The sequence below is a fragment of the Triticum aestivum genome, chromosome 3B, assembly GCF_018294505.1.
Source record: "Triticum aestivum cultivar Chinese Spring chromosome 3B, IWGSC CS RefSeq v2.1, whole genome shotgun sequence".
In the NCBI taxonomy this organism is placed as follows: Eukaryota; Viridiplantae; Streptophyta; class Magnoliopsida; order Poales; family Poaceae; genus Triticum; species Triticum aestivum.
Genome location: NC_057801.1, coordinates 844,329,217 through 844,341,048, shown reverse-complemented (window position 1 = coordinate 844,341,048; position 11,832 = coordinate 844,329,217). Strand labels below are relative to the sequence as shown.

The following is an 11,832-nucleotide window of genomic DNA, read 5'->3' as shown; positions in this document are numbered from 1 at the left end:
GTGGAGTGAGTGAGGCTAAAGTTTAGTCCCACCTTATAAGTTGAGAGAGAGTTGCACCTCTTTATAAGGTGAGCTCTTCTACCACTTGTATGAGCATGAGAAGAGGAGACCTACACGCGCGCTCCTCCTCCTCGCTCGCCGCGGGTTGCGGGATTGAGCCGAGCCGAGGACAGAGCTATGCACGTTGTCTATATTTTTGCTGCTCGGGAAAATTAATGAGTCATTAATTATAATTAACGGACGCGTTAATTACTGAACTGTTTCCGATTCTTTTTGGCCTCCGGAACAGGGGCAGCAGGAGAAGGGAGAAGGGACAGCGGGCCTCCGGAACCCCGCCTCTTGTGATCCTGTACGGGAGAGGGGCGATCAGGTTTTTGGGGAGCGCACTCGCGCGACCGCTGGCAGCGACGACTTCGCGAACGATGACTTCTTCCCCGACCTCGGCAACCTCATCCTCGACGACATGGGCGACAACGTCAACGCCGGCGGTGCTGCTCCCGCTGCACCGTATGTGATTCTATCCTTCATGTTCGAGATCGTGATAGAATTCATGTTTCTAGTATGTGCCCTAGATGTGATTTGTTCATCTGCTATGCTAGTTCACATGATTAGTTTAATCTCTGCTGTTGCTGTCATGATCTATTTCCTATTTATTCAGATTAAATCTGGTAGTAATTTGATCATATTTCCAACAATCCAAAAACCTGATTATAGGCAATTTACTCCGAGTGATTTTGCTGCGCATCTGAAGCCGCCTGCCTTTAAGGGGGCGCAATATAAGAGGTGGCGCACGAGAGCAGTCTACTGGTTTCAGACCATGGGCTGCTATGACGCCATTAAGGGCAAGCCTGAGGGCGATCTTAATCCAGCACAGTTGGAAGCTTTTGAGAAGATCGATACTCTCTTTAAAGGCGCTCTTCTGGGTGTTCTTGATGATTCCATTGTGGATTCGTATATGTCGTTTGACAACGGCAATGACATGTGGGCTGCGCTCGAGGCCAAGTTTGGTGCCTCGGACGCCGGTAGCGAGTTGTACGTCATGGAGCAATTCTATGACTACAAGATGACTGATGAGCGCTCTGTTGTACAGCAGGCTCATGAGAAACAGTCGCTCGCAAAAGAACTTGAGCACTTTAAGTGTGTGTTGCCGGACAAATTTGTTGCCGGAGGCGTTATTGCCAAGCTTCCACCTTCGTGGAACAATTTTGCTACTTCCCTGAAACACAAGAGACAGGAGTTCTCTGTTACGGATCTCATTGGTACTCTTGATGTTGAAGAGAAGGCGAGAGCAAAAGACACACGTGCTCGAGTTGCTGAGGGAGCTTCTAGTGCCCACATGGTACAGAAGAAGAACTTCCAGCCCAACAAGTTCAAAAACAACAAGAACAAAACTCAGGGCAAAGGCAAGTTTGATACAAAGAACAAGCCATCATATTCTACCAACTTCAAGAAGAATTCTCATAAGAAGGGGAAGGGACTTTGCCATGTCTGCGGTGATCCTAATCACTGGGCTCCGAAGTGTCCTAACCGCTTTGAGGAGCGCGAACATGAGAAGAGCGGCAAGTCCGCTAATGTTGTCATCGGTGATACTGATATGAAGGAATCAGGGTACGGTATTTTTCCTACCATCCTTTCAGTATTTCAATCCCCTGATTGGTTAATTGACACCGGTGCCTATGTACATGTTTGTGCTGACGCCTCCATGTTTTCTTCTTACCAGGCCACAGGGACTTCTCCCGTGCTGATGGGGAACGGGTCACATGCCATCGTTTGAGGTGTTGGTATGGTCGATCTGAAGTTTACTTCGGGGAAGACCGTGCGTCTGAAGAACGTTCATCATGTGCCGTCCATCAATAAAAATCTCATTAGCGGTTCCCATTTATGTCGAGATGGTTTTAAGTTGGTTTTTGAGTCCAATAAAGTTGTAATTTTCAAGTGTGGACAATTTGTTGGAAAAGGCTATGAGTGCGGAGGCTTGTTCCGCCTATCTTTGTCAGATATTTGCACTAAAGTTATTAATAATGTTTGCCACAACAATGAGTCTGATATTTGGCCTTCACGACTTTGTCACATTAACTTTGGTAGCATGACGCGGCTAGCCAATCTGAATTTAATTCCAAAAATCTCTGCTGTCAAAGGCTCTAAGTGCCAAGTATGTGTGCAAGCTAAGCAACCTCGCAAGTCCCATAAGACTGCAGAGGCACGAGACTTGGCACCACTAGAGCTTATACATTCTGATCTTTGTGAGATGAATGGCGTGTTGACAAAAGGTGGAAAGAGATATTTCATGACGTTGATTGATGACTCCACTAGATATTGTTATGCGTATCTTCTGAAATCAAAAGATGAGGCTTTAACTTTCTTCAAAAACTATAAAGCTGAGCCAGAGAACCAACTTGATCGAAAAATTAAACGGCTTAGGTCCGATCGTGGTGGAGAGTATTTTTCCAATGAATTTGATCTGTTTTGTGCGGAACATGGTATAATCCATGAGAGGACGCCTCCCTACTCACCTCAGTCAAATGGGGTAGCCGAAAGAAAGAACCGAACTCTAACTGATATGGTTAACGCCATGTTAGACACATCGGGTCTTTCCAAGGAATGGTGGGGGGAGGCGCTAATGACTGCGTGTCATGTCCTAAACCGAGTTCCCACAAAGCATAAGACCATGACTCCATTTGAGGAATGGGAAAGGAAAAGGTTGAAACTCTCTTACCTACGTTCTTGGGGTTGTTTGGCGAAAGTCAATATACCAATTCCCAAGAAGCGCAAGCTTGGACCAAAAACCGTGGATTGTGTTCTTCTGGGCTATGCTTTTCATAGCATTGGCTATAGATTTTTGATAATAAAATCTGAGGTATCCGACATGCATGTTGGTTCGATTATGGAGTCTAATGATGCAACTTTCTTCGAGGACATATTTCCTTTGAAGGATATGTCGAGTTCATCAAATCAGGAGATACCTACTCTATCTAGTGAGGAATTCGCTGTAATTCTTGAACCCACCATTGCGATGGAACACGTTGAGAATCCTGTTGAGGGTGACAATGGAAACTCCTGTAAGGAGTAAGAGACAGAGGACTGCAAAGTCCTTTGGTGATGATTTCATTGTATACCTTGTGGATGACACACCCAGGACTATTTCAGAAGCCTATGCATCTCCTGATGCTGACTACTGGAAGGAAGTTGTTCGTAGCGAGATGGATTCCATCTTAGCTAACGGAACCTGGGAGATCACTGACCGTCCTTATGGGTGCAAACCTGTAGGATGTAAGTGGGTGTTCAAGAAGAAGCTTAGACCTGATGGTACGATTGAAAAGTACAAGGCACGGCTTGTGGCTAAGGGTTATACCCAGAAAGAAGGTGAAGACTTCTTTGATACTTACTCACCCGTGGCTAGACTGACCACAATTCGGGTGCTACTATCACTGGCTGCCTCACATGGTCTTCTCGTTCATCAAATGGACGTTAAGACGGCTTTCCTCAATGGAGAGTTGAAGGAGGAAATTTACATGGATCAGCCAGATGGTTTTGTAGTACCTGGTCAGGAAGGAAAGGTGTGCAAGTTATTAAAGTCTTTATATGGCCTTAAACAAGCTCCTAAGGAGTGGCATGAGAAGTTCGAAAGAACATTAACTGCTGTCGGCTTTGTAGTAAACGATGGTGACAAGTGCGTGTACTATCGCTATGGTGGGGGCGAAGGAGTTATTCTTTGTCTATATGTCGACGACATATTGATCTTTGGAACCAAACTTGATTTAGTCAAGGAGGTTAAGGATTTCTTATCTCGCGTTTTGAGATGAAGGATCTAGGAGTAGCTGATGTTATCTTAAACATCAAGCTGTTGAGAGATGAGAATGGTGGGATCACACTGCTTCAGTCTCACTATGTGGAAAAGGTCTTGAGTCGTTTTGGGTATAGCGACTGCACGCCTTCTCCAACTCCATATGATGCTAGTGTGTTGCTTCGAAAGAATCGACGGATTGCTAGAGATCAACTGAGGTATTCTCAAATTATTGACTCGCTTATGTATTTGGCGAGTGCCACGAGGCCTGACATCTCTTTGCTGTGAGCAAGCTGAGTCGGTTTGTGTCAAAACCGGAGATGATCATTGGCGTGCGCTTGAGAGAGTTATGCGCTACTTGAAGGGCACTGCGAGCTATGGGATTCACTACACCGGGTATCCAAGGGTACTGGAGGGTTATAGTGGCTCGAACTGGATATCTGATGCTGATGAAATTAAGGCCACAAGTGGTTATGTTTTTACACTTGGTGGTGGCGCTGTTTCCTGGAAGTCTTGCAAGCAGACCATCTTAACGAGGTCAACTATGGAAGCAGAACTCACAGCATTAGACACTGTCACTGTTGAAGCAGAGTGGCTTCGTGAGCTATTGATGGACTTACCTATGGTTGAAAAACCAATACCCCCTATCCTGATGAACTGTGATAATCAAACTGTGATCGTCAAGATAAACAGTGCTAAGGACAATATGAAGTCCTCAAGGCATGTGAAGAGGAGATTAAAATCTGTCAGGAAACTGAGGAACTCCGGAGTTATTACATTGGATTATATCCAAACATCGAAAAACTTGGCAGATCCCTTCACAAAGGGTCTATCATGTAATGTGATAGATAATGCATCGATGGAGATGGGTCTGAGACCCACCGCATGAGTTGTCCACAATGGTAACCCACTCTATGTGATCGGAGATCCCGTGAAGTAGAAGTGGAAGACAAGCTGTTGGTCAGCTGGGAGGAGAGTATCCCTATATTAACTATCCCACTCCGTGAAGATGCAATACTCTCCTGATCTGCATGGCAGGTTGATACTTATCTTAATGTGTTCCAAGTGGCTTATTCGGGTAAGCAGAGATGTTGTCCTGCAGAACATCTTCTGAGGAACACACCTATATGAATTTGACTGTTAACATCGCAGTCTGTGAGAATTGGGTGTTCTCTAATAAATTCATGAAAGGCCCTGGAGTATGACGTATATGCTCCACCTGCGGGGAAGCCTTGCGGCAGCCCAGTATCGGTCAAGAGTTTGTGTGAAACTAGTCTCGCAGAAAACTTGTAGTTCAAGGCATAGTCCACTATTCAAGTTGTGATCTAGTGTAGCATATATCTCTAAGTGGAAGTTAAACTTCACAGTCTCCACTAAGCACCGGTATATAAACAATGTTTTGAAAATAAATGGTGAAATGTGCCAATGAGACTTTGTGGGGGATTGTTGGAATTTGCTAGTGGGTTTTTGGCCCAAAGCCCAACTAAAATTGTGAAATTCTCTTGGCCCATTCATGCACACATGTGAGTGGAGTGAGTGAGGCTAAAGTTTAGTCCCACCTCATAAGTTGAGAGAGAGTTGCACCTCTTTATAAGGTGAGCTCTTCTACCACTTGTATGAGCATGAGAAGAGGAGACCTACACGCGCGCTCCTCCTCCTCGCCACGCCACGCCTCGTCACGACGCGCCGCGCCGCGCCGCGCCGCGCCGCGGGTTGCGGTATTGAGCCGAGCCGAGGACAGAGCTATGCACGTTGTCTATATTTTTGCTGCTCGGGAAAATTAATGAGTCATTAATTAATAATTAACGGACGCGTTAATTACTGAACCGTTTCCGATTCTTTTGGATACTCCCACGACCTACCCGGCCCGCACTATATAGTCAGGCAGACGTCTACTTTAGCCGCCGCCGCTTCGTATGGTTTCTCACCAGCGCTCCAGATCATTGCGCCGCCAAGCAAGTCTTCTCCATCCCTCCTTTCGGCGTGCACCGGGAGAAGGGACAGCAGGCCTTCGGAACCCCGCCTCTCGTGATCCTGTACGGGAGAGGGGCGATCAGGTTTTTGGGGAGCGCACTCGCGCGACTGCTGGCAGCGACGACTTCGCGAACGACGACTTCTTCCCCGACCTCGGCAATCTCATCCTCGACGACATGGGCGACAACGTCAACGCCGGCGGTGCTGCTCCCGCTGCACCGTATGTGATTCTATCCTTCCTGTTCGAGATCGTGGTAGAATTCATGTTTCTAGTATGTGCCCTAGATGTGATTTGTTCATCTGCTATGCTAGTTCACATGATTAGTTTAATCTCTGCTATTGCTGTCATGATCTATTTTCTATTTATTCAGATTAAATCTCGTAGTAATTTGCTCATATTTCCAACAGATATCATATTAAAACGTCAGAAGTGACAAGCATGCAACCGAACTGATCTCGAGCCACCACGGAGTCATCTCCGGTGACAATCTCTTTTGGCTGGTTTTCTCAAGTGGTTTATAATGCACTGCACATTTTACGCTGTCAAAACTAACACTGAGTAAAATCGTCTCAGCACTTTATTTCTGACGAGTGTAGCTACAGTACAAGATACCCTGCGTCGATCGCAATAACTTCTCATGGACCTACTTCTTCATCTCCGAGTTATTGCGCCATGCATGGCAACAACCACCCGCTTGCCGGCTGCCAAAATTTAATTACTGTCACGCGCTCGCACCTGCCCATCTGGCCATCTCGTCCTCCTCCTCCCTTTAAACCCCCCTGCCACTGCGTTACTCACCTCAGCCACCTCGCAGAGACAAACCCAAGAGCCATGAGCAAGTGGTGGTGCATCGCCTCCCTCCTGCTGTGCCTCGCCGTGGCGGTGGCCGGCAGGGGCATGCCTGCCGGGGACGACTGCGACACCGTTGCTCTTGCTGCCGGTCGCAACAACCAAGACGGTGCTGGTTTCGGCGAAGCCAAGACCGCCTTTGCTGGGAGCAACGGTGGTGACGGCGGCCTCTTCGGCGGTGCCGTCAACGGTGGCCCTCTCGGCGGGGGCGTCGCTGGCTTTGGTCCGCACGGCGGGTTTGGTGCCGGCGCTGGGCCCTTCGGTGGGTTTGGCGGCGGCTTCGGCGCTGGTGGCGGAGGTGGAGGAGGGGGAGGCGGTGGCGTGATACCTTGAGGTGGCCGGGATACGAGCGCGTTTGTGAACGTGGTAGTAGCTGTACGTACGTGTGTCCCTGCTTTCATTTACATGCATCTGTTAGTGTGATAAGAAGTCCTTTGATTAGCTGCGTGAGCATGCATGTGTGGCTCGTACGTGTCATGATGTCATTGGCCTCCGGGTGTGCGTATCTGATTGGTTAAGGTATAATGAAAGCAGTGGTGTGTGAGATGGTGTCTTGGTCTGAGCATGCATGCATAAAGTTAGCCGTGTTGCATTGTTTGTACTAGTATCATATTGATGCTAATTAATTAAGCTCCAAAGTCCAAACTATGTCCTTTATTCTTAAGCACTGCTGACATGCAAGTCATTTGCATCTGCTAATGCTTAGTGATATATTTTGATCTGAATCTTCCATGATTCAGAAGCGGTAGAACGAGTATTATTGGTGAAAAGTTGCAAAACTTTATATTTGTACAACGAGAAAGATCCGACGGCAAAGTAACTCGCCCGTGGCCTTTCACACGGAAGGAAACAGGGGTTGAGAGAGGCACGCAGCGTTGTTTCCACTCATTTGAAAATACTGATTTACTCATTTCAAAAAACTGAATTCACTACTTCAAACACATATTTCACTCATTTCAACACAATGATTTAACTTCAAGAAAACAATTTCTCTCATTTCAAAAAAAGACACTAGTTTAAAAAAATAATTGATTTCAAAAAACTAATTTCACTCATAGTGGGGCTTGTTTTGGATATATCATCAAAAGAAAGAGACATGTTTCAGATTATTTATCGGCTATTTATTTCAACATATTGGGCTTGTCCTAAGTTTAAGCTTGGAAAATCAAATGTATGTACTAGTTGGTGGGAGAGACAAGTGTGGTGTGAGTGAGAAAGGCGTTTTGGAGGCCGAGCTCCATGAAGGCCTTTGTTTTTGAAAATTTCAAATTCAAACTTTTATGATTCAAAAAATTCTGGAAAAAAATGCGTATATGTAAGGATGTAACTCACATGTGTGTAAAAATTCATGATGAAATACCTTGAGTTGCGACCTGTACAAAAAAGACAAATTCATGGCCTGAGAGAATGAATAGTATCATGTGTTAAACAACATCATATTTGTCTTTTTTGCACAGCCCTCATTTCAATGTATTTTAAACTGAAAATTTACAAACATGTGTGTTATGCCTTCATGTATATCTGTATTATTTTTTAGAATTTTTTAAAATATTAAAATATGAATTTTGATGAAATTTGAAATTTGTATTTGGAGGCCTCACTAGAGGCCGAGCTCCAAAAGGGATATCCGGGTGTGAGTGGAAGTAACTATTCAGGAGAGAGGAGAGGTGAGTCAGGATCATATGGTCAAAAGATGTCAGTCAAGGTGACGTCCTAGAAGAAATACAAAACAACGATCTGTAGGGACCGACTAGATGCCAATTGACTTAATTCTAAAAAATCCCAAGAGCAATATTTTGAACATTGCTCAACAGTCATCCCCACTATATTATTTATCTTGACATGTAACCTATCCACATTATCAAGCAGGTATATCATGTAAAAACGTTTTCCCACTAAGTCTTCATGTGTATGCTCCCACTTACTCTACATGTACGTGCAGCATGCCACAAATAATAATCGATTATTTTATTTTATTTGCTTCATGTATATGTCTTGAATCCATTCCAGACGTCCAACAGAAGTCCCCGTTCAACCACTCATTTGACTTCATGTGTTGTTAATGTGATCGTCTTGTTCCGAAAGCGCAAACAACTTTCTTTTCTCATTCCCATTCTGTTGCGCTTCCTGTTCATGCCTCTTTTGCTTCCCACATGCTACATAATTCCTCACTTCTCCAACTTTGTTGTCCATGCCATGTTACCATCAAGACTAGATGTAGATTTGGCTGTTGCATACGGTTGGCTCCTTTTGGCATTTCCCTGTGCTGCTCACTCTTTTCTTCATCTGGTCCATAACATATGGAGATACAACATGACAATAATGTGTTGGTTTTCATATTTGTATGTTGTTAACTAAAAAAAATCAGTTTTTATTTTGTTTACTAAAAAAATCAAATCGTCTTCTTGGTTTTTTTTTCTATCGTCCAAGTTTTTATGGATTATAAATAGAAAATCAAGTCATTTTCACTATTTTGGTTGCAAGATTCTGTCACATGTGCCCAAGGTTTGTGTATCTTATATTATAGGAAAAATGACCCAAAGGAATTTAAAGGTATCTTTTCTAAAATATTCTTTCACATTCACTAAATTTGAAAGTAAGACCTTTGCGTTTATTGTTTATATTAATACAAAATTTTACTTGCATACTAGATGGACACTATGCGACTAATTCATGACTAGAGACTACAGTTTGACTAACGACATGTATATTGTGAAACTTATGTGTTGATAATAGTGCATGCTATATACTATGAAATTTTATCTCTATGCTCTTTGTTTGTCCATATTATTATACATTATTTGATGACCAACTTATTCATGACTATTATATAAAATTTTGAATTAGTATTTAGTTTACATTTTTATCCTTAAATTTCGGCAGCAATGTGCGAAGGATTTTTCGAGTATATTTGGTTCTGGGGGAACCACATCGTGATGCTCTGTAAGGATCGTGCATATCGTCATCTCAAAGTTTAAGAGCAGAAGTAGGACATAGCTGAGGATATGGGATGGGGGGAGATCCTATGGTTTCTGGCACTTAGCAAGCTGATTCTCATGCTCCCAATGACTCCTCATTGATCTACAAGTTATAGGAAAACATGATACATATGGTAAGTTGCAATTGGCTGAAGATTTAATAATAGTTGCATTTTCCTGAAGTTCATTGCTCTAACCTGTAAGCATAGTAGTAGGGCATCCCATCCATAATATCCGGGAAGGACTTAAAGGCCAACTCAAACTGAGTGCGGGTTTTTGGAGGCCGAGCTCTAGATAGCTCGTTATTTTGAAAATACCAAAAAGTATATTTAGAAGTTTCAAAAAAATCTAAACAAAATCCATGGAAACATAAATTTATTCTGCAAGAACAAGTTCGTCTGTATCACGCATCAATTTATTCTGAAGAACAAAATTGTTATTCGTTTTTCTTGTCGGCTTGACTTAACATGGCACAGAGAAAGAATAAGCAACACGGAATGACAGGGAATGGGAAGTGGAAGAATCCTGCAGATTCTACTGGTACTGATGGTGCAATAGAAGGTCAATGTCCAGCGGAAAATTCTACGAACTGGTTATCCCGTGCTACACGAGCTGCAGAACAAGCCAAACGGAAACAAATAGCTGCCACCAAATAAGCAAAGACAGCCCTAGTTGTTGCAACACCTTCCACAGCACTACCAGCTGCATGAGTTACTCATGCGTCAACTGAGCTAACAGCACGTTCCCAAGCTCCCTTGCCACCTGACACTACTTCCCAAGCACTGTTGACACAAGACGAGTTGGCAAGATCAGATGAACCTTGTGAGCTTCAACGGCAAGAAGGTAGTTGATGGAGTCAAGTTACAGTTGCATGCTTCTTTATATGTAGTCTCGCAGTTTGATGTACACTAACACTTCCTATGTTCGTTGTTGGACTAGCACCTAGGCGCAGGAGGAAACAAACATCAGGGATAATGCTCGATAGGTTAACTAAATCCATAGGAGGAAGAATGGAGATCCGTTTAGAGGCAGGTTTAAAAAGGCCACGTGATGCTACAGAGTCAGCCAAGTTAGTATCAGAGGCAACGGTTGTCGTTAGGTGTCATGTGCGTATCCTCCCAACATGGTTTCAGTACAGGAATGACAAAGACGAAACCCAGTTCAACACCTTCCTTGACCATTTATCTGTAAGTATGGTTATGTATGGAAACTAGTAATATCGTCTTGCTCTGTCGCATGCTTTCTAGGTTGTTGATAATGAGACTCTCATAATTTTTAACAGATGAGGTTCAAGTTGGATAGCCAAGATGATGCAACCAGACAAGCTTGCACCCATGTTTTAAAGTCTGCTCTACGACAGTATCGGTATAACTTGAGGAAAACTCACTTTGAAGGCAAGGCTAACAGTAAACTTGCCCAAACATCTCCAATGAAAAATATATCAGATGAAGACTGGAGAGGCCTCGTTAAACACTGGTCTGATCCGAAGTATTAGGTACAATATATATATATATATATATATATATATATATATATATATATATATATATGTGTGTGTGTGTGTGTGTGTGTGTGTGTGTGTGTGTGTGTGTGTGTGGTCAGATCACATATTGAAGTCCTATTTACGCATGTTCCACACAAATCTATCTTCTTGTAGGTGAACTCTTCAAAGAACATGGTCAACCGTACGAAATTAAAATTCCAACAGACGACAGGATCTCGTAGCTATATTGCACACTACGAGACTCTTGTAATTAGCTGTTGTTTCACTCTTTTTGATGTACCATATTATCAGATCTATATTGACTTGTTCCAAATGCAGAGGAAAGCCCGCAAGGACCAAAAAGTACCCGAACCAAATGCTTTGGAAATCTTCAAGGACTGTCACACCAGCAAGAAGAGGGGCATGACTACACCAGTCAAAGCAGCTGCTGTAAGTCCTTAATCCTCATGCCTTTTAACTACTACTTACTCTGACTTGTGCCTTGAACTGCATGGTTTGCGGCCAATGTCTATTACTCTTTTCAATTTTATACACAATTGTCTTAGCGTATCATTGCGCCTTACAAGGTTTAAAATAGAGGAGTGATGTTCCTTTGATCTTGACCTGTAATCTAGTTCCGTACTGGACTTGCCCACACAACGTTACATTTGCATGTTTGTCTGTTCTCAGTTGTTTTGTGATATGAATGATGTCATACTATGCTTACCGTATTATAAACTTCGTGTCTTTATCCTTAGTTGTC

The 11,832-nt window shown here is 43.5% G+C and overlaps 1 protein-coding gene across 1 annotated transcript; it reads left to right on the top strand.

Moving 5' to 3' along the window:
* The first annotated feature begins 6,524 nt into the window (after positions 1 to 6,524).
* Positions 6,525 to 7,152, top strand: LOC123067049 (glycine-rich protein 5). Its single transcript, XM_044490008.1, has one exon. It carries the CDS (start codon positions 6,591 to 6,593, stop codon positions 6,939 to 6,941), a length of 351 nt encoding a protein of 116 aa, XP_044345943.1. The 5' UTR covers positions 6,525 to 6,590; the 3' UTR covers positions 6,942 to 7,152.
* Positions 7,153 to 11,832: the final 4,680 nt, after the last annotated feature.